At 38.8% G+C, this 26,776-nt stretch overlaps 1 protein-coding gene across 1 annotated transcript; it reads right to left on the reverse strand.

The window, feature by feature from the left end:
• Positions 1 to 10,911: 10,911 nt before the first annotated feature.
• Positions 10,912 to 14,675, reverse strand: LOC143567763 (U-box domain-containing protein 11-like). Its single transcript, XM_077054087.1, has 4 exons — positions 14,388 to 14,675; positions 13,251 to 13,367; positions 12,820 to 13,146; positions 10,912 to 12,209 (listed from the first exon to the last, which is right to left on the reverse strand). The coding sequence occupies exons 1-4, from the start codon at positions 14,673 to 14,675 to the stop codon at positions 11,139 to 11,141; spliced, it is 1,803 nt and encodes a 600-aa protein (XP_076910202.1). The 3' UTR covers positions 10,912 to 11,138.
• Between the last annotated feature and the right edge of the window lie 12,101 nt (positions 14,676 to 26,776).

Consider the following 26,776-nt stretch of genomic DNA (forward strand, 5'->3'; position numbering starts at 1 on the left):
TACAGTTTTCCCTGAAATATGGGGAAAAATACGTCAGCACACAGCCGGTGAATGACGCTGACTCAATAATACCAGTGTGTAAACAATAATAATACCTTTGTGACAATACTCATTAGGCACCAAACTCAATTGGGTTATAATTACCCTAAGTACATGTACAATTAATCGTATACACAATATCATTTCTCTGATCAGTCCTATAGACTACCAGAGGCATGTTTGATGATATGCATGGCCTCGGGGAAATCCGATGTCACACCCCGGCCTAGGGCCTGGGCGTATGACTAATAGTTGGTACCTGTTTTGCAAATATATCAGAGTTACGTTCTTTTAGCGAAAGTCATAAAATATTAATATAATGAAATCTCGGGAATTTAATACCCGTTTGGATATTTCAAATACCTGCCATTTTAAAATATGATTTTTCACAATATTTTAATTAAAACATATGAGCCATCAGATCACCTCTAATGACTATGTCCCCAATCTTCTAATCTTGCTTGCTTGTCTGTTCTACCTTTACTGTTTCCCTGAAATGTTGGGGAAAAATACGTCAGCTATGTGCTGGTGAATAACGCTGACTCAATAAAACATTTTCATAATTCATCATAATATTATCATATACAAAATCACTTTCATTATGATACAACACCAATAGTGTTCAACGACTCAGTGGGCCTCATCCCATCTCATCAGAACTAAAAATACCAATAGACCACATAATCGGACTTCACTCGCCCTAGAGACAGTCACTTGCCTCATAGTCAGTATGATTGTAGTGGCCTACTACAAATCATATATGAATGGATCCAGACACAAGTATTTTAGCCTGAGTGTTTAGTACTACCTTGTATCAAAACGTTTTTAGAGGATTTGAACCAACCCTCATGCAAATATTTCCATAACTCTTTTACATATGGATAACAGTCCATAGTTTCAAAGAGTAAATATCTTTTCAAAATATACAGTACATAGACGTATTCACGTCATAAAACATTTCACACTCTAAAAAGGTTTGGACGTATTCACCTTTGTTCTTGATCAGTGTATCTTTCTGATTTTTGCATTCTTTCTATCTCGGACTTATAGTACGAGAACAACCTTTGTATAAATATCTAGATCAATGATCTAGCTTCAGACCTATAGTCTGTTTCGTATACCTTAACCTTGACAATCATTTCTTTAAAACATTTGGACCTTTAGTCCATTTGTCTATTCATTAATCATATACTATGTTTCTTCTTCAGAAAGAAATATCTATATTGGTTTTCTTCTTCAAGAAGAAATTTTGTTTTAACTATAACTTTTGCATATATTTCTTAATCACAGAGAAATATTATTTTATTTCTCATATTTCTTAATCATAAAGAAAACAATACTTTGATTATAACCTTTACTTATGAAAAGGTATGTTATGCTTATTAGTAATCAAGGTTCGGGCTATACTCCCGACTATAGTCTAAATCATTATAATAATAATATTAACTTAAGCAGAACCCCAACCTCATGCGGATATTTTAATTGCCTAAGCTTTGTACCGGCAGCACTTCTACTCCCTTATCACTTATTGAAACTTAAATCGTCAGTACCCTTGCTTCTAAATTGCTTGACAAATCTACGGGGTGTCGGAACTTCAATTATTGCGCGAATTACGAGAAATCAAGACCTCGGAACCTCACAATAGTTGGGCACACATCCCAATGTTAAGTGTGTGTAAAGAAAGGTGTTTTTCGGATGAGTTGCCTTCAAACCTGTAGCCCCCTTATATAGGAAAATTTTGGCTTTCCCCTCGGCCATCGTGTAGCCCGACGCCGCAATTCACCAGAATCTGCCACGTGTTTGGACACGTGGATCCAGTTACATAACAAGGTCATCGCGTAGTGCGATACCCTCTTCCTTCTGGACCATCGCGTAGCGCGACGCCCCTTTTTTTAAACTCATGGGAAACTGCATCGCGTAACGCGATGATCTAGTTTGTATACTACGCGACGGGCCTGGAAATCAGAATTTTTATTTTTAGTCCTTGAACTTTAGTATCTTGTCACTTCTTGGTCGATCTTCCATAGTTCAAAAATACTAAAGCAGCTCTTATGCGGCTCTGTGAGCGTGCGAAGTGCCAAGTGCGCCATCAAAACGCCACATTACGCCCATCGCCCGAGTCCGAGTCCGAGTCCGTGCGCGTCAGGTGCTTCGCACCCTCCGCTAGGCCTAGTGAGAGTGGTTAGTCTCATAATAACATTATCATGGAAAACTCCTTCCTTATAAAGTGCTTTTATTTCTTTCCCACTTTCCATGTGGGATGGAGTTTCCTTACTTATTCCCTTAACATAATATGGTTTCTTTTCTTTATCATACTTTTTCCCATTATCTTTCTCATAATTAATTTTGGTCCTTTATCTTTTAAACTTGTCAAAATTGGACCTAAACTTTGTGGGTGTTACATCCGAGTCACCATGTATGTATGGATCCAGACACATGTATACTCTTAATTTGAGTATGCCCGTTTCTCATTATTGTAACACAAAGTTTTAAGGATTCGTAAATCCTATGTAAACAGTTCAGACTCTAAAAGAGTTGTAAAAGTTTAGGGCGTATTCACCTTATATGATTATAATCAGTTTCTGACACTGATTCCTGTATATTGATCAGTTTCAGTTACTTACCCCTGTCTATAAATCAGTTTCTGTTACTGATTCTTGTCTGTTTTCAGCTTTCAGATTGATTGATTGGCTGTTATCTCGGACCTATAGTACGAGTATAACATTTATAAATATCTAGATCAACGATCTAGCTTCAGACCTTTAGTCCGATTGCATAACCTTTACCTTGACATTTTATCTCTTTATAAATATAAGGACCTCTAGTTCTTTCTTGTTAATCACTTATAAACCTTTGTTTCTTCTTCGTGAAGAAACATATATTTCAATTTTTTTTTATTATAAGAAATACTTAATAAAATCTTTATATATAATAAAGAAGTATTATTTTATCTATAATCTCGACTTTATGGAATCTTATTTCCACTTTATAAAATCAAGGTACATGCTATATCCCGACTAGGGTCTAAGCCATTTATAATATAATAATCGGGCAGAACTCCTACCTTGAATGGCTTATTACTCAAAATGCCTATGCTCTACTTGGACCGCACTTCTACTTGGACCGCACTTCCATTTGGAGGAAGGTCGAGAGAGTAACTTAGGTAGAGTCACGACATGAACTTCGAGGCTATAATCCTCGGGATATCGACATATCGGGGTCGTGGCACGCTTATCAAGGTAATGTAGGTGTTTTTGGAGTGTGTGATGGAATGTGCCGAATACCCCTCTATTTATAGTTGAAATCGTGCATCTTCGCGTATCGCGAAGCTGCTTCGCGTATCGCGAAGATGCACTAGCTTCGCTGAGTTATCAGTAGGGTTGCCACGTGTCACCAGGTGCTGCCACGTGTCTCTACGTGTCACGCATGCAGAAAATGCTACTTTGCGTATCGCGAAGATCTCTGGTCTTGCTTCTTCGTGTATCGCGAAGATGTTGAGGCTTGATTCTTCGCGTATCGCGAAGAATGAACTTTTCATATTTTCATTTCCAGTCCTTGTACTTGTCCAAAAATACTAAAGCGACCCTTATGCGGCTCGTGGCGATGCGAAGTGCCAAGTGCGCCATCAAAACGCCACATTACGCCCATCGCCCAAGTCTGTGTCCGATTCCGAGTCCGTGCGCGTCGGGTGTTTCGCACCCTCTGCTAGGACTATGGAGAGTGGTTAGCCACATTAAAACATTTCTATGGAAACTTGCTTCCTTATAAAGAGCTTCCATGTCTTTGTTTGTTTCCATGTGGGATGAAAGTATCTTTTCCTTATTTATACCCATGTGGAATGCTTCCACTTTCTTCCATCTTTCCATGTGGGATGGAATTTTCTTATTTCCTTAGCATAAGAATACTTAATGTTTCTCATTTCATTTTTCCATGACTTATCTTGAGGATATTTTAAATCCTTCAACTTTTCAAAGTTGGCAACTTTAACCCAAAATAAATATGGGTTTTTCCTAGATGTTACATGGATTTCGTCTTGATTTTTTCAAACATTATCAACCATCCCAAATGCATAGGTTTGCGGCGGTTTTGTGTCTCAATATAAGGTTTCGAATATTATCAATGGCGTCATGGGTATCAATTAATTTCTTATATATACTTTTTATATACCCCCCCCCCCTCAAGGTGTGGGTATGTGGCAATGTTTCAACATTGGTTTTTTCATGGTTGTGCGCCTCGCTCCTTCAATGTGTGAGTTCAGGCATTTCATTGTTATTTCACGATTTTACGCTTCTGTCGCATTTGGAGGTTGATGCTTTGTGACCTTGAGGTCACGGGTTCAAGCCGCCGAAATAGCTTCTTGCACAAAAATGCATCATATCATGAAGCGATCCGACCCCTTCCCAGACCCAGTACAAACGCCGGAGCTAGACTTTCAAACTTGAATTTAAAACAGTTGACATAAAATATGATAAATAAATAAAAACAAAACAAAGGCTAGCAAAGAAATGATTGAATCTATGTACTAGAAGGGTGGGTAACTTTGAACAAATAATATTATTTGAGAAACATGTCCAGTGCGTCACAAATATCTTTTATTCTACTGTAGTGAAAACTGCAAGTCTTTTGCTTTGACGTAAATTTTCAACTAATTCAATTTTGCATGGTTAAATTTCAATCGCACGTTCGTCAAATACTTCGACTTTTAATGCAACTTGTACAAACGCCGGAGCTAGACTTTCAAACTTGAATTTAAAACAGTTGACATAAAATATGATAAATAAATAAAAACAAAACAAAGGCTAGCAAAGAAATGATTGAATCTATGTACTAGAAGGGTGGGTAACTTTGAACAAATAATATTATTTGAGAAACATGTCCAATGCGTCACAAATATCTTTTATTCTACTGTAGTGAAAACTGCAAGTCTTTTGCTTTGACGTAAATTTTCAACTAATTCAATTTTGCATGGTTAAATTTCAATCGCACGTTCGTCAAATACTTCGACTTTTAATGCAACTTTGGTTTAAAATTTAAATCACAAATTACAAACAATTTTTCTTCATTAAATCAAATAAAGTCATTATATATACATACTCATGAGATGAAATATAGAGTTGATTACGATAGAGGTGGAATTTCTGACATCACCGTTTTGGGCCGGGTTTTTTGACACTTAGAAGACAAATGGCGTGGCCCATTTATTTGAGAAGGAGGATCGTTTTATGTTTCTTGGTCCTTAAATTATTTAAGCTAATTGTTCTCTACATATATCATAATCATTTTTTGTAATCTTGACTCTTTGTACTGGACTCATAAAAGATAAACCCTAATTGCAGTCCGTGGATGTTGATCGGATGTAGGTCGTTTTGACGAACCACGTTAATCTAGTGTTGTTATTTTGCTTTTATCGTTTGTGTGTATGACTTTATATTCCGTTGTGTTGCTACTCTGATCGATGCCTAACACGTGGTATCAGAGTCGAAGGTTCTAGTTTTTGAGAAGATACTCGAATAAAAATTGACTCAAAACTACAAATATACAGTGGACCTGTTCACCAAGCCCCTGGATCATAACCAAAGGAGTTTATTTATCATATTAGGCATTCGAAATCGATATACATGCTCCAACTTAAGGGGAGTAAAAGAATATTTATTTTTTCGTAATATTATTTTGTTTCCTTTATTAGCTAACTTAGTGCCCAATCTAGGTTTTCAGTTTATAATTTTATTGTAGGGGTATGGTACTAAAACCCGGTTTTACGACCCTAAATCTATTACGTTTGGCTTATTTCATTACATGGACTAATACATTGTTATTGGGCCGAGGGGGTTTTGTGGAGGTAACCCTAACTGGGCTAGGCCCATTAGGGTACCATGATGGTGGCCATGAGACTCCCTATATAAGCAGGTCTCCACCTCCTTATTAGGGGTTGGGCATTCTCAGTAAGAGCCACCACCATATTTTTGTGTCTGTGAACAAGAGATCTTCAAGATCATCTTAGCGGTCACCTCCACACCCCCAAAAGGCTATTGCAGGTCACAGCAGCCGGACGAGAAGATCCAGATGTGGTTCGTTCATCTCTAAATCCGTAGAAACATCGTCATGGATCAGGTAAGATTCATTTCGTGCTTCGACATTGGCGCCATCCGTGGGACGGCAATGAACCACACGTCGCTTCTCGTTTCGGCCCTCCGATCTGTCCATCAGCATCTCAGATATACGGATCTGTTCATCAGATCTACGGATCTGTTCATCAAGATCTACGGATCTGTTCATCAAGATCTCAGATATACGGATCAATATTCCAGATCTGTTCATCAATATTCCAGATCTGTTCATCAATATCTCAGATCTGTTCATCAATATTCCAGATCTGTTCATCGATATCTCAGATCTACGATTTCTTCTCTCAGATATGTTCTTCCGTAGATCTAAAAAATATTTCCAGATCTGGAAATACTATCAGATCTGTTGGAAGAAATACACAGGAAGAAATACTATCGGATCTGAACAATGATCTGGAAATACGCAGGAAGAAATACCCGATATTTTGGGGAAAACCCTCATATCTGTGCTGAATCAGATCTGGGTTCGCTCACGCGTCAAGCATGCTCAAACATCAAGCATGCTCAAACATGCGCGCAGGCACCGAGCGCGCGAAAGGTCAACCCACAAGATACAGACCGAGGCTTAAAATCAAGATGTCATGAAGACAGCCAAAACCTATGCTCATGGCGCATAGCACATGCTCAAGCATGCTCAAGCATCGAGCATGCTCAAACATTTGCATGCTCACGCATCGATGCTCACGCATCAAGCATGCTCACGCATCACGCATGCTCACGCATCACAGATGCTCACGCATCATATATGCTTGCGCATCACATCTGCGCGCGAGCCGTCTGGTACTCATCAGACAAGACTAGTCTAATCCAAATCAACGAATGAGTCACACCTAAAGGTTGGGAATCCTCATAATATCCCACATGGCTTCGCGCCACGCTTAAAGGTTGGGAATCCTCACAATGTCCCACATGGCTTCGCGCCACGCTTAAAGGTTGGGAATCCTCATAATATCCCACATGGCTTCGCGCCACGCTTAAAGGTTGGGAATCCATAATATCCCACATGGCTTCGCGCCACGCTTAAAGGTTGGGAATCCTCATAATATCCCACATGGCTTCGCGCCACGCTTAAAGGTTGAGAATCCTCATAATATCCCACAGGCCTCGCGCCAAGGGTGGAATACTCACTCACAGGCCTCGCGCCAAGGGTGGAATACTCATAGACCCACAGGCCTCGCGCCAAGGGTGGAATACTCATAAACCCACAGGCCTCGCGCCAAGGGTGGAATACTCATAAACCCACAGGCCTCGCGCCAAGGGTGGAATACTCATAAACCCATAAGGCTACGCGCCATACTAAAGGTTCGGCCACGAGCCGCGCAAGCACCTGTGACATCATTATTATTATCTGGCCGTTTGTGCCTCCATTATTATTTTGAAGACAAGACGGGATAGTCATCCTGCGCAGAAGAGGCCCTTGTCGGCCAGTCATTATCATCATATTACAGCTCGTAAGACGCCTCTCGCGCGCAGGCTTTATTATTCTTAGCTCGTAAGACGCCTCACGCGCAGGCTTTTATATTCTTATAGCTCGTAAGACGCCTCGCGCGCAGGCTTTTTATTATTCATGCAGCTCATAAGACGCCTCGCGCGCAAGCTGTTATTATTCTTACAGCCCGTAAGTCGCCTCACGCGCAGGCTTTTTATTATTCATGCAGCTCATAAGACGCCTCGCGCGCAAGCTGTTATTATTCTTACAGCCCGTAAGTCGCCTCACGCGCAGGCTTTATTATTCACACAGCTCATAAGAAGCCTCGCGCGCAAGCTGTTATTATTCTTATAGCTCGTAAGACGCCTCGCGCGCAAGCTTTTTATTATTCATGCAGCTCATAAGACGCCTCGCGCGCAAGCTGTTATTATTCTTACAGCCCGTAAGTCGCCTCACGCGCAGGCTTTATTATTCACACAGCTCATAAGACGCCTCGCGCGCAAGCTGTTATTATTCTTATAGCTCGTAATACGCCTCGCGCGCAAGCTTTTTATTATTCATGCAGCTCATAAGACGCCTCGCGCGCAAGCTGTTATTATTCTTACAGCCCGTAAGTCGCCTCACGCGCAGGCTTTATTATTCACACAGCTCATAAGACGCCTCGCGCGCAAGCTGTTATTATTCTTATAGCTCGTAAGACGCCTCGCGCGCAAGCTTTTTATTATTCATGCAGCTCATAAGACGCCTCGCGCGCAAGCTGTTATTATTATTATTCTTAAAGCTCATAAGACGCCTCTCGCGCGCAAGCTTTATTATTCTTAGCTCGTAAGTCGCCTCTCGCGCGCAGGCATTATTATTCTCACAGCTCGTAAGCCGCCTCACGCGCCAGCTCGATTATTATTCTCGAAGCTCATAAGACGCCTCTCGCGCGCAAGCTTTATTTTTCTTAGCTCGTAAGTCGCCTCTCGCGCGCAAGCTTTATTATTCTTAGCTCGTAAGTCGCCTCTCGCGCGCAGACTTTATTATTTTTAGCTCGTAAGTCGCCTCTCTCGCGCAGGCTCTATTATTATAGCTCGTAAGCCGCCTCACGCGCAGGCTTCATTATTTTTTACAGCTTGTCACCATCATGGGGAAAACCTCCCAAAACTCAGACAATAAAGACTAGGCCAAAGAAAAGGGAAAAAACCGCCTCACACCTTATAAAGTCCAGCGCTCCACCTAGACGCTTGCGCGCCCAGGAGCAACACTGGACTTGGGGGGCTTGTAGGGGTATGGTACTAAAACCCGGTTCTACGACCCTAAATCTATTACGTTTGGCTTATTTCATTACATGGACTAATACATTGTTATTGGGCCGAGGGGGTTTTGTGGAGGTAACCCTAACTGGGCTAGGCCCATTAGGGTACCATGATGGTGGCCATGAGACTCCCTATATAAGCAGGTCTCCACCTCCTTATTAGGGGTTGGGCATTCTCAGTAAGAGCCACCACCATATTTTTGTGTCTGTGAACAAGAGATCTTCAAGATCATCTTAGCGGTCACCTCCACACCCCCAAAAGGCTATTGCAGGTCACAGCAGCCGGACGAGAAGATCCAGATGTGGTTCGTTCATCTCTAAATCCGTAGAAACATCGTCATGGATCAGGTAAGATTCATTTCGTGCTTCGACATTTATATACGTTGTCATCACGTTCTCTATTCAAACAATCAACACACGAACCTTTAATTATTTACAACTATCTCGTGTAATTTTTATAAGTCAGGTTAAACAGGCAAATATGTAATTGTGTCTTCGTAATTACACTTTCGTCTTTTTAATACGACCAAAAGCGTATAACTACACAAGTAAACTAGTAATATTTATACAAGGCAAATTGGAAATAAATATTTCACATTTTATGTATTGGCAAATAATAATAATATCACCTTTAAAAATCATTACCAACGGTACAACCTTGGAACTATTTTTGTCTTAATGGACCTCCTTTAAAAAACACTTAACATCATTACGTTTTATTCTGAGTTTCAAACCGATATTTTAGGGCTTTTGATCGGAAGAGGGATACTGTCGACTGATGTAAACTTATCTTGAAACGGTGATCCATACGACGAAATAATGTTTTAATTCGGGTGTTTGAATTTCCAATCAACAAAAATCAAGCCATTTGAGTCACCATTTCGAGATAAGTTTTAATAACATCAGTCGACTCGTATCCTTCTTCCGATCAAAAGCCATAAAATATCAGTTTGAAACTTGGAAAAAGTTTAACAACGTTAAGTGTTTTTTAACGAAGTTCCATTTAGACAAAAATAGTTGAAAGGTTGGACCATTGGAAGTGATTTTTAAAGGTGGGATTATTATCGGCCAATACACAAAATGTGAGATTATTTGTTTCCAATTTGCCTTGATACAATTAAGCGCTTTGATCGGGCCAAACCCAAAATCTCAAACCCATGAATTCATTACTTGACCTGACTTAAATCTAAATCTTGATTCTTGACTGAGAGCTGAAGAATATGACCTCAAAAGTGTCTTATATGATCAGTCCTGCCATCAATTTGGAAGAGTTGGTGTGATAAATGACACTTATATTTATTTCCATTATTTGTATGAACATGAAGTTTGATTTTAGAAATAGCTAGGAAACCATGTTTGATAAATGGTAATGTATACTTGTCTAATATTAGATTCATGAACAATTTCGATACTAAAACGCGCGGATATAAATTTTCCTTGATGGCATGATAATAAGTAGCACGAAAGTAGCTACCCATTAACATTACTTGGAATCACGACTCATGTACACAAGTGTGTGATTAGTTGTCGTAGGAAAATGATCCATATACAAATACTCTATTTTTATTTATAGGAAACGGTCTATTAAAAGACCGTATGTAAATCGAATGAATATAAATGTAAAATACAAGTTTAATAAACAAAAACTTGATTCCAGCAAGAGCTTTTAACGATGATAATCGGTTATCATTTGAGCATCCGCAACAACAAACTGCCACATCTGCTTCACATCAAATTCCAAACAAACCTCTAAAAGACTCGTTTTAATACCCAACAACAAACCATCACAAATGCGTAGCACTACTGGAAAAGCGGTACAACACTTATAAGGGATTCTGCATACGTTGTTTCATTATATCTTAGGAAACGATTCGTGACAAATCTCTATGCACAACTTGAAGAAATAAGTAATAGACTACACATTTCTTTTATAAATTCATGAATTCACACCAATACAATAGTAGATATACAATTGGCAAATCAATTCCAATTATCAAAAACAGTCACAAATTTAGTTCTTCACACATGTTATTCCCATTCCAAATATGATGTCAAACAAACAATTAACACTATCAAATGAATCATTTTGCAAACACAAAAAAAAAAAAAAAAAAATACAAACAAAGCCTGGCATGAATCTTGTTTCATGATGCTTTAGACCTCATATAACAAAAATCTTGAGTGAGTGAAATCAAGAATCAGATTAATGAACAAATTAGCAAACTCATTGAATCATTATTTCCACTTTTCAAGCTTGTTGAAACCTCTGCAAATGCTCCAGCAACGACTTCGCCTTTCGTTTGGCCCGTTCCGACCCGTTTTTAGTCAGTTCCATTAACGGGATAACTGCACCGAGCCTGCTAATACAATCAAGATTATCTTTATCCCTTTTGCACAACGAAAGCAAGATCGACGTCGCGTTTTCTTTATTCCTTGGCGGCCCGGCTCGTGTAAGATCGATCAAAAGCGGTATCGTGCTAGCTTTCACGATCGCGGTTTTAGCTTCTTGATGACTTGCAAGAATTGAAAGTATGGTCAGAGATTCGTCAACCATACAACCGCTTGTATCGGTCAACATTTTAAGAAGAACGGGGATGATTCCCGCCCTCACGGCTCTTCCTTTGTTCCCTTGATATATGCAAAGATTAAACAAAGCGGTTGCAGCATCTTTCTTCCCTCGGTTAGTCCCGTTTTCAAGAAGATTTACAAGCTCAGGAATCGCGCCAGACGCGCCGATTAGTATTTTATTCTCGTTAGCAAGTGATAAACTGAAAAGGGTTGCAGCTGCATTCTCTCTAGTTTCAGTTGTTCCAACTCTTAAAAGATGTACAATTGATGGTACAACATTAGCTAGCATTATTAACCCTTTGTTATTTTCATATATCGAAAGGTTTAATATCGAAGTGACCGCGTTCTCTTGCGTGACAATATCTTCGGAAGTTAATAAACCGACGAGAATAGGGATGGCTCCGGCTTCCGCTAGGAGAATTCGGTTATCCGTGCTTCGTTTTGATAAAGAGCGGATTTCGGTCAACGCTGACCTTCGGTCTTCAATTGACTGGCTCGAGAGGTTCTGGATGAGTTTCTCAATGGCTTCTATGTCTTCGGTTACGTCACGAAACGACCCGTCACTTCGTTTTAACCTTCGGTTTGATAGTGAGTTTGGTTGCTCCATGTTGTTGTTAATACACCATTGTGTGATTAAGCTTCTTAACACATAGTTAGGGGTTAGAGTGATGTTTTGAAGCTTTTGTTGTGTTTTTGGACATGTTGTGTTACCACAATCGATCCATCTTTGAATGTATGATCTTTCATAAGTCTGCAAGAAAGTATAAAACTTATAACCAGCTAGTAATCAAGTTCTCAAGTTTTCCACACAAGTCTTTCAAAAAAATTTTGTGCATGTTTGTTTTAAAAAAAGATAAATAAATGAGACAGATGAAACATATATGAATCTTGATTACTAATAAGTGTCTTTTTTGTAACTTTTTTTATTTTTTAAATTGACTCAAATGAAACATATTTAAATCTTGATGGTGATAAGTGTTAATTTTTATTACAAGTGTTTAATTTTTAAAAACTAAGTGAGGCAAATAAAAACATATATGAATCTTGATTAATAAAAATATCATTTTACCATTAATTTAAAGTAGTAGGTTACAATAAAGAAAAAAAATTCACCAAAAAAATAACCAAGTTTCATAATTGTTGAATTTTAGTCAAATTGGAACAACAACAACAACAGCAGCAGCAGCAGCAGCAGCAGTAGCCAAGATTCGTATATGTTTCATTTGTCGCACTTAATTTTGAAACGTTATTTTAAAAAAAAGTTGGACAGTCGGGAAAGTTGATTATTATTTCTTAAACCTACCCTGTTAAAGACAGTAAAAACAATATGAATTTGATTTATCCGAATGTAATCAATCTACCTGTCCTGTGGAGACAATAACCGGATCACGCATCAGTTCTAACGAAATCGGGCATAGAAAGTCAGCAGGAATCATAGGAGCATCCATTTTCTTGTTTTCATCTAATAAAGGTGATGTCTTTGAAGTTTGCAACTGATAAACCGTCTCGGTTTGATTAAACCCGTTTAAAAGATTATCCTTTGATGCGGTTTCCACCTTCGTTTCAGCTTCTTGATGATTAATATCAATGGCTGTTTCTGCAGGCTGAAGATCTACATCCGAGGTTGAATTTAGCGGTTTGTTGTATCTTTCTCTTGCTCTTCTTTGTTGACCTCTTACCAAGTCAACCTAAAATCAAAATTTAATATGATTATATGAACAAATTGAAATAATAATAATAATAATAATAATAATAATAATAATAATAATAACAACAATAATAATGTTCTTACTTGTTCTTGAACTTCTTCTGAGATGTCAAATTGATCATAGGGTAAACTTGCTAGTGCTTTTTCCAAATTCAATGTCACACTATGAAATTGAAATTCAATTTTCATGGCTGCTTCATCCTATAAAATCAAATTAACATAATTTCAGAATTTAAACAAACAAATTGATGATCATCCACTAAATTTAACAAACATTCATGCTAAATGTTACACGGATCGGCTTTCAAATTCGAGCTTTGATCACAGTTTAAATTAGACAGTTGCGAATTATATTTGCTAAATTCAGGATTCAAATAACACTTGCCACTTTTAACCGAAGCCCGAAACTCAACCCGAGAATACCCAAACCCGAACCATGAAACCGGTCTTGAGAAAACACTAACCCGAACCCAAACCATATAAATGTGGTTTAGTGATTGGGTCTGATTTCTAGGTTTCGGGTCAACCTGAAAATCCCAAACAAAGTTTCATTTTAAAAACTTGATAGTTTGGTTTTTTATTATTTTGTTTTTTCATTTATGTCTAACAATTCCAATACTTATTTTATTTGACTTATTTTTAATATAGCAATGAAAATCAAGAAGAAAATGAAGGATCACGTTTAATCGTTGAACTTTGTTAAATTTTACTAGGATCACGTTTATTTTAGCATTGTAGCTTTTTTAAACTTTCTTTTTTATTTTATTATTTTCTGTTTTCTTGAATATACGGTACCCAATTAACCCAACCTGAAAAAACCCGAATACGATAAAGCCCGAACCTGAAAACCGTCAAGATTTGAGTCGGGTTTCTATCCTGAATTAAAATCATCTAAACCCAAAAACCCACAACCCGAACTCACCGGAGAGAAATTTAAATCATTTGAATACTTACTTTATTTAACTTTAATAAATTTTACTCTTTTCAATAAATTTTGCTTTGTTGGATACTCGTACCCGAAGAAACCCGAACCCAGAAAACCCGAAATACCCAAAACCTGAAATGAAAACCCGAACCCATAAAACCCAAAACCAGGCATCTAAACCCGAACCCATAAAACCCAAAACCTGAAATTAAAACCCGAACCCATAAAACCAAAACCCGAAATTTAAACCCGAACCCATAAAACCCAAAACCCGAAATTTAAACCCGAAAACTCACCGGAGAGACGTTACGATCAAAATTGCCGGCAATGAGCAGCAGCTTCTTGGCAGCTTGAATCCCAATCGTCAATTCAGATACCCAATTCGACGAATTTAATACTTTCACATCGCCTTTAAAATCCCTAATTTCCTCTAACAAATGCGACAATAAAGTTACTCGTCTAGACAAGTCAGTGCAATCTTTCTTGAATTCGCCGGAGAATCCTGCGCCGGAGGTCCGGCCGACGTCTCGGACGAGGCGGAGGATAGAGTGCACGGCGGCGGTGGTGGAATCAACGCCGGCCATTGGTGGTAGTGTGTGACACGTCACAGAGTTTTAATATTAAACTTAAACCAGTGTGAGTGAAATTGAAGAAATGGGTATTTATGGGAATGATTTTAATTAGAATTAAAAAAAAAATGGTAGAATTTAATCAATTATGGCGAGATTCTCGGTGGAATAAGGATTATATTATTGTGTATTTGAATGAGTATAGAGAAAGAGAAGAAGACAGTTGTAAAGAAGAATAATAATATATGTGGAAGGAATGTAACGGTGATTTTGTTTGTATACAATTATTGCCTGTTTCGGGTTAACGGTTTGGCAGGTTGAATTACTCATTTATTTCAAATATGATATGTTTAACTCATTTATTTAAACAAGTTAAACGGGTTGGTGGCTTGTAAAAATAGGTTAATCTGGTTATAAATTGGTTAATAGGTAGAGGCCTGTTTAACTAAACAAGCAGGTTAAACATGTTAATTCAAACAAAAGTAGCGTTTTAAACGGCCAACCAATTATGATTAGAATGGCCGGTCGAATATTATTCAAACGGCCATTCTGACCTATAATTTTCAAAGTTTGGAATTTTTATTTTTTCTTTTGTCAAAACGATTGTTTGTTTATATTTTGGATGGACGTATACAGGGGTGGATCTAGTTAATAAAAGGGTGGTTCCCTGGAACCACCCGAGTTTCGACATAATAGTGTATTGATATATGTAAAATATTTTAGTGAACCATCTTATAAATTAAGAAGGAACCACCCAAATAACAACACATGCACTGGTCTAGCTGGTAAGTTCTAAGCTTTGTAAAATGGAGGTCGCGGGTTCAATTCTATCATCAAATATAATTATAGAACTTTTTTTTTTTTACCTAATTCAGCCTTATATCAATGTTAGGGTTTTAATTCAGCCTTTATATCAATCTTAGGGTTTTATAAAACACACAGTGACACAAATGCCTGCCTCTCTCCGCTCTTTCGTACTCCGTTGAAGCACACGGCACACCACTACTAGACCATTGCCGTTAATCGTCGACCATCGCCTAACCGTTGTCCCTGACCACCGCTGCTGCTTTTATGGCTGACCACACACCACCATTGGTTCGTTGCTCCTTCCTCCTGCCTTACTGCTCTTCCTCGAATCCTCCCATTGTGTAGAGTTTAGATTCATTTGTTAAATGTTAATTGTTAAGTTACTTGTTAAATTTTAGTTTTAATTTGTTAGATTATTAGTTTTAATTTGTTAGATTGCTATTTTATCGCATTTTTTATTATGTGATGAGCTTTGCCCTAACTATCGAACCGAGCCGAACTATTGAACCAACCCAAACCTCGAACCGATCCGGAATTTTTTAAATCCAACTCTAAAAGTAGTACACCACCTGAAAAAAATTCATGGATCCGTCACTGAACTTATATGATTTATATGATGTGAAATCAGATAATGCGATGGAGCTATAACATCATCTTAAAGCAGGTGGTTTAGACGACAAATAATATAATACCTGTGTTTATACGTTTTAGATTGAATGTTTTTTAAAATTGTGGAAGATGTCTATTGTTTTTTGTCACAAGAAAGTTTCCATGAAGGTGAATCAATGGGCGCCAATTGTTATTAAAACGTTAAAAGATCATTGGTACAAGCTTCTTAGCATAGTGTACAACTCAAACTCATTGATTGAATGGTCAACTTGGCTCATGATTGTGCAAGCCAAAATAGATAGCATTTTCAACAAAATCGACATAATGTATGTTAACTTGTGTCAATATTTGAATTCATGAATTGTTGAATTCATCGAATGTGGATGCACTTGGAATGTGACAATTATGGAGTTGTATGTAATCCAAGGAAGATGACGACGATTATGTTCGCTACAATCGATATGACTTATGAAGATTTCGACAACTTTTTCGTTTAGAGGCTAGAAATGATTGCCATGTGCACGACATTTAGTATTATGATAGTTCAAAACTTAGGGGTGAGCAGAAAACCGAATTAACCGGAACGAAACCGATATAACCGAAAAAACCGAACCGAAGCGTTAACCGACGGTTAATTTTTTGTTTTTCTGAAAAACCGAAATTTAGGTTTCGATTCAGTTATCCATTATTAAAAAACCGAAAAAAAATCGAACCGAACCGATTGATGATGATAAAGATTATCAAGATGATGAGGAACAGATTAAACCTTTAAGATAAATAAATAAGATGATGAATGAAGATCGGAACTAAACTTTTAATGTTTTTTTTTTAATTTCTAAACTCTATTTAGAAGCTTTGTATTCGTCTAGTTCCACGTAACACGTATTTAATTTTGTTTTTTGAATTCAATATATATATGGACTGTACTACTCTAACACGTTCTTATACAAGCTTAAAATATGCATTTTCATTTTTCAATTTTTTTTTTGCAATGTCAATACATAAAAAAAACCGAAAATAACCTAACCAAAACCGAAATTAACCGAAAAACCGAAACCAAAAAACCGGAAAACCAAAAACCGAACAGTTTTGCATATTCAAATAACCGATTACTTCGGTTTCGGTTTGGGTTTCGCCTAATAGCCAAACCGAACCTAACCGTGCTCAGCCCTAGTTCAGGTATTGTGATTAAACGATTAACGCTGTGTTCCCGAGCCTCATTTAATGAGGGAAAGGGAAGGAAAGGAAAATAAGAGAGAAAAGAGAGGAAAAGCTTTGAACTTAATTCGTGTTCCCGAGTTTAATGAAAATCAAAGGAAAGGAAAGGAAATAAACATTTTAAGTGTTCCCAAGTTTAGAAGGAAAAGAAATGAAAATTACGTTTTTACGATTATACCCTTTAAATTAAATTATATAATAAGCACAATCCACCACACCAAATCCATCTGGATAATACGTTTTTACTTAAGTCCAATTTTATGTCTTAAAAAGTCTAGTGTTTCAATTTAATTTTGTAATCTGCTGGATATGTTCTTATATTTCAGCTTCTAAATGTTAAATTTAAAGTTTCCAAATCAAATTATCTCCCAATAAAATAAAATAAAAACAGCAGTCTGACGCTAACACCAAATACTATGGATCTAGCATTGAATTTGACTGGAAATCAAAGAAGTTGCTGCATTTAGGGAGCTACTCGTGATTTACTTGTGAAAAAAAGCTCGATTGAGTCGATCTTAAATGAGCCTGAGCCTGAGCTGGAGCCTAAAAGCGAGCTTGTTTAACAAACGAGCCTGCGCCCGAGCTTAAAAAACTACTCGCTAGCCAAGCTTGAGCTTTAGATACAGAGATCGAAACGGGCTGATATCAAGCTCTGTGTAAGTTAAACGAGCCGAGATCGGCTTGCTCGCACCCTTAGCTGCATTCAAGTTTTATACATAATTGGTTTAAATATTTAGTGCTGTCTTAAAACACACATAAAGATATAACAATATCAAATTTTGAAGTAGTTCGATTTCTACCGAATATAATCTCTAGAGTCCATAAAACACACAGAAGCACTAATAAACTACTAGTCCATTTAAAAAAAACAAAAATCATGTTCTGCAAAGTTTAAAACTTTCTCAGATTAAAACCAAAATATTGCAGAAAAATATCTAATTAAACTAACCAACAACTAAAAGTATAATGTTAGCAGCAAAAAAGCCCGTTTGAGTCGATCTTAAATGAGCTTGAGCTCGATAGGGAGCCTAAAAGCGAGCTTGTTTAACAAACGAGCCCGGGCCCGAGCTTAAAAAACTACTCGTTGGCCAAGCTCGAGCTTTAGATACGGAGATCAAAACGGGCCGATATCGAGCTCTGTGTAAATTAAACGAGCCGAGATCAGCTCGCTCGCACCCCTAGCTGCATTCAAGTTTCATACATAATTGGTTTAAATGTTTAGTGCTTTCTTGAAACACACATAAACCATGCAAATGCTTATGTATAATAGCTAATCAAACTACAAAAATACCAAACAAAAAGATGAAGAAAATGCTACATTTCAAGCACCTAGATAGCAAAAAACAAAATAACAAAAATCATGTTCTGCAAAGTTTGACTTAAAACATGAAAATAAAAACTTTCCCAGATTAAAACCATAATCTTGCAGAAAAATATCTAATTAAACTAACCAACAACTAAAAGTATAATATTAGCAGCAAAAGAAATGGAACTTTCCAACCAACAACAATTTTGACTTTAATTTGACCTGCAGTTTAAAGCACTTCATCTTATTTTCAGTAGTTCCCAAACTGGCCTTCAACACAAAGCTTATGGTTAACGAATACAATAATGACATACGATATCAAAGTAGACATTAAAACCAAATAAACACAAACAACCACTAAAAAAGTAACTTTAACCAATAATTGTTTTCAAGATCCATGAACAAAAGGTCCTATAAACAAGAAAGAAATTAAAAGGCCATAAATGTACTAAGTTACCAAAAAAGAAAAACTTTACTAGATAAATGCATTCTTTAACTCCCTTAAGCACCTAAACCCAGCATACCTTTCAGCAACATCAATCGCATATTAGGAGAACAACTAAATAATGATCTTGCTTTAGCTTGATTCTCCACCAAATAGTTGAAAGCCAGTTGTATTACATGAGGTTCCAAACCCATCGGTTCCAATTCTTTAATAATTTCATCACCTGTGTACTCGCAATGATTAACTCTTTCAAGTATTTTGTTGCTCTCCTGAATAATTTTATTACTTTCAGCAATAGCATTAGCCATGTTACTAACACCATTCATGATCATTGAGGTTAAACCATCATTTTCTTGTTCGACTTTTCTTTTTCTACTCTTATATTTCTTTGCACTTGAAGACTGCTCAGGTAGAGATGATGTAAGATCTACCACATGAACATCATCATCCAGATTGTATTGGCTCTCTAGAATTACATCATTGGCAGCTAAGAATTCATCCACCTCTGGAGATGTTTCTGTGTTAATGTTATCATCGTTTTGCAACCGGGCATTTCTTTCTTTAGCAGTTTGAGCTTGTGCACCGGATGCCCTATCCTTTGAAAATAGTTCTAGCATTTCATGATAGTTTGTCGCTTTCTTCTTTTTCAATGCCGCAGCTTTTGGCTTTGACTATTTAACAAAATCAAGATAATTAGTATTATAAACGATAATCTAAATATTCAAGTAAACAATTAAAGCACTTACGTCTATTAATTTCTGCCAGACTTCATCCTCCGCTTCAATTAGTTGAGTTTCAGGATTCCATGAGAACCCACTTAATGACGTTCCCTGAAACATATCATACCAGCTAGAAAATCGGCCCTTCAACGTTTTTAGACGATGCTTCAAATGATTTTTGGTAAAAAGTCATTTGAAGATTTGTACTCATCTCCTCAACCATATTTTTGTATGCTTGTGTAGTAAAATTTCCATTAATCCAATATCCGTTAATCTGTTGCGTTATCATGGATTGTATGAATGCATTATCCATGGCTTCTGTCCACATCAAGTTTTCCTTCTCATTGGTATTTTCATTGATGTCATGTTTGCTCATGATGACTTGCAATAGGCAAATGTAATAATAGTTAATAATACATATACAACAAGAATAAATTGTTATTAATTAAAAACTTGCAATTTATAAACGTAATAATAATTAATAATGCAAATACCAAATGACATAAATAATTTCAAACACTGGTCATCAATACAATGGCAAAACGAACTACTATAATGAACTGTTCTAAAACTAATTTGACATATCTATTTCATCTTCTTGTAACATCAAATAGTTAGTCCACATTTCATTTGCAATCGAGTTTCTTAATTGGTCGGCTTCGGTATTACCCTCTCGTATGCTTCTCGTACTATGATGTTCTTCCTCTTCTGGTCCATTTAACACCTCATGTAAGACCTCATCTTCAAGATCTTTGTCGCGATCTTTCTCTAGTAAAAAGTTATGTAAAATACAACATACCAAAAAGATGTCTGACTGTGTTTGACAAGGGTAAAATGGTTATGTTGTACTTCTAATGATAGGAAACCTCTTTTTTAGGACACCAAATGCTCGTTCAATTGCATTACGTAATGATGCATGGCGAAGGTTGAACAACTCCTTTGAATTCTCAGGGGAACGAGTGGAATACTCTTTCAAATGATACCTAACCCCTCTATATGGTGTCATCAGTGAACTTGTATGAGGCAAACCCGCATCTACTAAACAATATTTACCTATAATTAAATTAATTAGTATTATTCTATAAGAACTAATTAAATTCGGTTTGAGAAATACCCGCTGGAATTACTAGTTTATCATCTCTAGTAAGCGCGTTCTTTATTATTCTTGAGTCTGATGCGGTCCCCTCCCAACCACTTAAAACATATGTAAATTTTAAGTCAAACGTACAAGCAGCCAATACATTTATTGTTGGGTATCCTTTACGACCACGATATCTAGAGGCATCTTTGTTTGGTACTTTGACACGAACATGTGTTCCGTCGATTGCCCCTATGCAATTCTTGAAAAAAGGATAAAATCTCCTTTTCTCTTGAATTTCTTTCGGGACAATATCACCTTTAGGTAGTTGAATATAATGACTTTCTAATGATATAATCGCTCGCAAAACTCTACGGAAGCACCGACTGGTTGTTGATCTAGAACGGCGGTATATCCAAGAGGCTAACCTATTTCTCATGTCATTACCTACAATATGCAAAAATCTTGCAACTTTCTCTTCAACGGACATTCGTTGAGTAGGTCGAAGACCACTGTCATGCTTTAAGATATTGCATAATGTCATATAAGCTCCCTCACTCATACGAATAAGTTCACGACATTTACCGCTATTTGAAAGATCGTGTAACATCTCTTCTCGTACATATCGTCGTTGCAAAATTACATCTCTAGTAGGTATATTAGCATGTTTTTTGGTAGACAGTCTATGTCGTGTAATGAAAGCTACCAATAAGCAAATTAGGCTAGCCACTTGCAATTGTCTAACTCGTACAACATGAATAATACGGAGTATTTGATCACGAACATCCATAGCAAAGTGCCAAAATTCACTTTAAAAAAGAAAAACAAAACATCTTTTTAACATAATGAAAGCTACTAATATCATTTAAAAAAGAAAAACAAAACATTTTTTCAACATACAAATGACAACATAAACAGTTAATTATCCATACTCATATCACATACAAACTTTAATAAAAGTGATGGCATATACAATGCATCATTGGCGGACCCAGGGTTTTTTTCCTATGGGCTCACATTTTTTCGGTTGTCAAATTTCTCACAAATTCAAGTCAACACTAACTATATATACAAAATTTATGGACAAACCCGCATAAAAATTACCCATTTTGATTCAGGCGTGTTTACCCATCCCAACCGAAAAAATTTATGGACAAACCCATATAAAAATTACCCATCTAAGGCTGCTTCGCGGGTCGTGTTCACCGGTTAACGAGTTAAACCCAACACACCAAGAAATTTGCACAAACCAACACGACACGACACGAGCCTGTAACTCGTGTCACACATATGAACTCAAATATGAGACTTGTATTTGCAAGTTGGCATAAACACAACCCGGTTAACCAATAAAAAAATTATTTTAATTTTCTACATAATTACTTTAAATCTTTGCTTTAAAAAATTATGTTTAATCTATGCCAATTTGTTTTTAAAATATTGAACTTTGACAAACATATCCGAATAGTTTTGAGTATTTATACAAAAAAAGATTTACAAAACTAAAAAATAAATAAACATTTTTTCGGTGGCAAATTTTCTCACACCCTTTGATCGGATGTCAATCATTATATTTCTCATAAAAACCAATTATTGCATAACATAAAGTACATAACTAGTATGTAGGCATGTATCAATATATGTAGAAATCAGACTATGTGGTAATTAGAATATGCAGTAAGTTAGTTAGAGTAATTGCATAGGTTTGTAATTAGGGCAAAACATGGAAAAATCATTAGATGTTTGATGATTATATCAATTCAGTAAGTTGCACATATATCATCATATATTTGAAACTAGGGAAAAACATGGAAAAATAGGAACCAAGCTAACCTGATTTAGAATGAAGTTTTGAAGACAATTATAGGAAGAAGATTCATGATGAAGATGCTCTCATATTGCTGATGGCGGCAGTATTGTATTGGCGCCTGAAGAGGTAGGTCCCAGCAGAGACCAGTTGGTCCCGCAAGACTCACCTTGAACAGGGACGTCTGCGCAAAGGTCATCTGCTCCCGCAGGACCCACCATGCTCATAGGATCTTACGCGCAGTACACAAGCTGAACACGCAGGGAAAGCCTCCCAGTGGTGAAGTACCCCGCCTGTTCCCGCAGTTGCGGATACAAGCCATCAGGAAAGGCTACCCGCAGACAGCAGGGCTACACGCACAAGACACTAGCTACTTCAGTAGTCACATGAAGGAATGAGCAAGGCGGGAACAATCCCGCCTAAATGAGCCAGTCTGATTCTGAAAGATCTTTTGTACCATACCTACCAAGGTATGGATAGGACAGACGATCTGACCAGAACAGCCCATGAGCCAATCACAGGGTGACAGCTCATCGACAACAGGGCGAGGAGGAGCACCCTCTAGTACTGTTTGTCACTATTAGCCGCTGCCTACTCACCAACCCTTACTGAGGAGCATGCGCGGCCTACAGTTGGTGGAATAGTGTTACTGTTGGCCGTAACCTATTCACCAACCAGCATGGCCTGCGTACAATCCACAGTAAGTAGGACGTGCATAATCTACAGTTGGTGGAATAGTGCAGCCGACTTTGTTACTGTTGGCCGTAACCTACCCACCAACCAGTATGGCCTGTGCATAGTCCACGGTTGGTTGAACAGGAATGCTATTCAGCCGGCTGTACCTTCTAGGAAACCTACCTTCGGCTATAAATACTCCAATATCTTGGAATGGTAAGATCATCTGCTATCCAGTTATCTAGCAATCTCTTAATATACACTTATATTCAGAGCAACCTAGTCTGATTCTCACGCCGGAGGGTGGTCACAAGGAGGAACCCCCCCCCCCTTCTCAGTGACGAGCTTACGGTGTTTGTTTTGCAGGTCTCCTGAAGAACAGCCTTCTCAGCTAGACCTCATCCGTGGGAAACATTACTTAACCCCCAGATTATCTATAATCTGTACAGGGTCACTTAGTGTTTCTTCATTGGCGCCATCCGTGTATAAAAGCTAGAACTACTTTAGTTTTTTCACAATTTCTGAAGAAATGGTTAACGTTACTCCGGCTCAAAGGCCAGTAACCGACCAAGAAACCCCGGTAACAACCCCAGCAACTGGGGGGAACACCGGCGGTTATACAATCCTTACGAACACTACCCCGACTACCCAAGCCGGGGCAAGTGGAGTAAATATTCCATTGGGGTTCTCCGATACCCAACTGGAAAAACGAACGAAGGTTCCTCGCCAAACACTAGATCAAGTGAAGGCATGGGCCGAAGCACGGCAAAGAGAATTCCAGGCCGAATTGGACGAACGCTTGCGTTCAGTTCAACAGGCTGACGAATTCGCCAGTACTCGCCAACACCTCAATATGAGCAGTGACTGCGAGTACTCAGACGAGTTGGAATCCGACACCGACGCGAACCCTCGCCATAAGGCGAAAGGGAAGCGTAAGGAAACGGACGTCCAACCAAAAAGGAATTTTGGGGAAGCCTTTAAACCAATCGTGGAGAGAAACCCGCGTGACTTTTCCAAAACCTTTAGACCAACTGCCACAAATGCAGGGAAGTCAAAGTTCGCAAGGGACATTGCGGAAGCAATCGCCCCGAGAAGTGCCAAACAAATGTCCAACATTGGCACTTACGATGGTCTATCCGACCCAGACGACCATTTGAACAGGTTCATTGCGGGGGCTACCGTCAGCAACTGGACGGAACCCACGTGGTGCTACATGTTCCAGATGACTCTGGTCGGAGCGGCCAGGGCATGGTTCGATCGTTTACCGATCCACCACATATATGACTGGGCTGACTTTCAGAACAAGTTCAGCCAGCATTTCAGCCAACAGAGGAAATACACTGAAGAGCAGTGGACGATCCTTAACTGCGTGAGAGAGGAGGATGAATCTCTACTAGACTTCATCACTCGCTTCAACTCCAAAAAGCTTAGTCTCGGCAACATAAGTGAAGATCTGGTTCGCGCCGCCTTCATCCAAGGCGCCGAATACCCAGAACTTATCCGCACATTGACGGGTAAGGATGGCATGCCATCAACTTGGGATGCCATCATGACGGCGGCAAACCGCTTTGCCGAGACGGAAAAGCAACTGGGAAGAGATCTTCCCCAGAGTACACACCTCTACACGCAGAGGACCAGAGAGAACAATGTCCGGATCGCCCGGCAGAACAAAAAGAGGAGGCTAGGTATTTGGCAGTCAAGGGTAAACTTTGACACCTCATCCAGCTCTCGCCCTCTTGTTGGCGGAAGGGACAACACACACCCTTCAAACCGAAAACACCGGTGGACGCCACTCACGAAGAGCGTCACGGAGATATTTGCCACGGAAAAATTGCCATGGCCTAAAGCCCCATTGATCCGGCAGAAACCTAATGCGGATCAAAGCAAATCCTGTGATTTCCACGGGACAAAGGGTCATGGTACTGAAGAGTGCACATCCTTGAAGGATATTATTGAGACATTTGTCAAGGACGGAAGGCTTGCACATCTTGTGGCATCGATCAGGAAGGGAGGAAGGAATGACAACCGGTACAGAGGTAACGGACGAAAGCCCGTCGATATCAGCATCAACATGGTTCATGGCAAGGTCAGAGGAAGGAAAAGACGGGTGGCAGAACCATGCGCGTGGAAAGAAGCTGAGGTGCGCTTCCCGAGAGTGCCAGGAGGCCCCAGCAAAGAAGGCCCCATCGTCATCAGAAGCCAGCTGGGGCACTACATCACTTCACGCACTCTTGCTGACAACGGCGCTTCGTCGACAGTGATGTACAGACAGTTCTTTGATAAGCTGGATGATGAAGAGAAAGAACGCTTGGAAACGGTCTACGCTTCAATGGAAGGGTTTGACGGAAGTACAGAAACACCCCTGGGTATCCTATCTTTCCCCGTTACTCTTACTGATGGGAGTCATTCACGCACAGAAGACGTGGATTTTGTCGTAATGAAAAAGCCACATCATACGTACGACATCCTATTCGGAAGAGACGGGATGGCAAGATTCAACGCCGTGGTATCTTCAGTCCATGGCATGATGGGATGGCCAACAGCTGAGGGTGTAGCAATGATCTCTGGCATTCCCCAGGTATGCATTGCATCTGTTTCATCTAAACCCAAACCGAAAAAGGCTAAACCAACCATCACTGAACCAGAAAGATGGGCCTTCAATGGCAAATACCCCGACCAGGCCGTTACCATTGGACCAACAATCGTTGATCCCACCCGCACCTTACTCAAACGCTTACTGCAAAAAAACGCTGACATCTTTGCGTGGGCACCAGCTGACATGACTGGTGTACCCCGAAGTAAGGCGGAGCATAAGCTCAAATGCGATCCGGCTGTTACGCCAATCGTACAAAAGCGAAGAGTAATGGGGCCTGAACAAACTAACGCGTGTAGAACCCAAGTCAAGGAACTCCTTGACGCGGGCATCGTACGCGTTAGTAGATATCAAACATGGGTTGCAAATCCCGTAATGGTACCGAAGAATGACAAACAATGGCGCATGTGCATAGATTTCAAAGATTTGAACAAAGCATGCCCCAAAGATTGTTATCCGTTACCAGAAATTGATCTCAAAGTGGATTCGTTGGCACCATTCCGCCTTAAATGCTTCTTGGATGCGTATAAGGGGTACCACCAAATCCACATGGCCATTGATGACCAGGACAAAACCGCATTTCGGACGCCCGATGGCACATTTTGTTATAAAATGATGCCATTCGGACTTAAGAATGCAGGGTCCACGTACCAACGACTAATGGACAAAGAGTTTCATGCCCAAATTGGGAGAAACTTGGAAGTCTATATGGATGATTTGGTCATCAAAAGCCTCGAGCCTGAGGCGATGTTGAAAGACATTGAAGAAACTTTCAACACGCTCCGAAAGATAAACATGAAGCTCAACCCGAGCAAGTGTTCATTTGGGATGGAAGAAGGGAAGTTCTTGGGAGTCATTG

Source organism: Bidens hawaiensis, unplaced genomic scaffold (assembly GCF_021521415.1).
Source record: "Bidens hawaiensis isolate Kalapana, Puna unplaced genomic scaffold, B.hawaiensis_p1.1 tig00023629_1, whole genome shotgun sequence".
Taxonomy (NCBI): domain Eukaryota; kingdom Viridiplantae; phylum Streptophyta; class Magnoliopsida; order Asterales; family Asteraceae; genus Bidens; species Bidens hawaiensis.

What these genes read in the sequence shown, in the direction of transcription:
- LOC143567763 (XM_077054087.1), bottom strand. Translation starts at nt 14,675, where the DNA reads ATGGCCGGCGTTGATTCCACCACCGCCGCCGTGCACTCTATCCTCCGC. An exon ending in TTGATCGTAACGTCTCTCCG is followed by an intron (nt 13,368 to 14,387) that starts GTGAGTTTTCGG and finishes TTGATTTTATAG; the next exon opens with GATGAAGCAGCCATGAAAAT. An exon ending in TTATTGTCTCCACAGGACAG is followed by an intron (nt 12,210 to 12,819) that starts GTAGATTGATTA and finishes ACTTTCTTGCAG; the next exon opens with ACTTATGAAAGATCATACAT.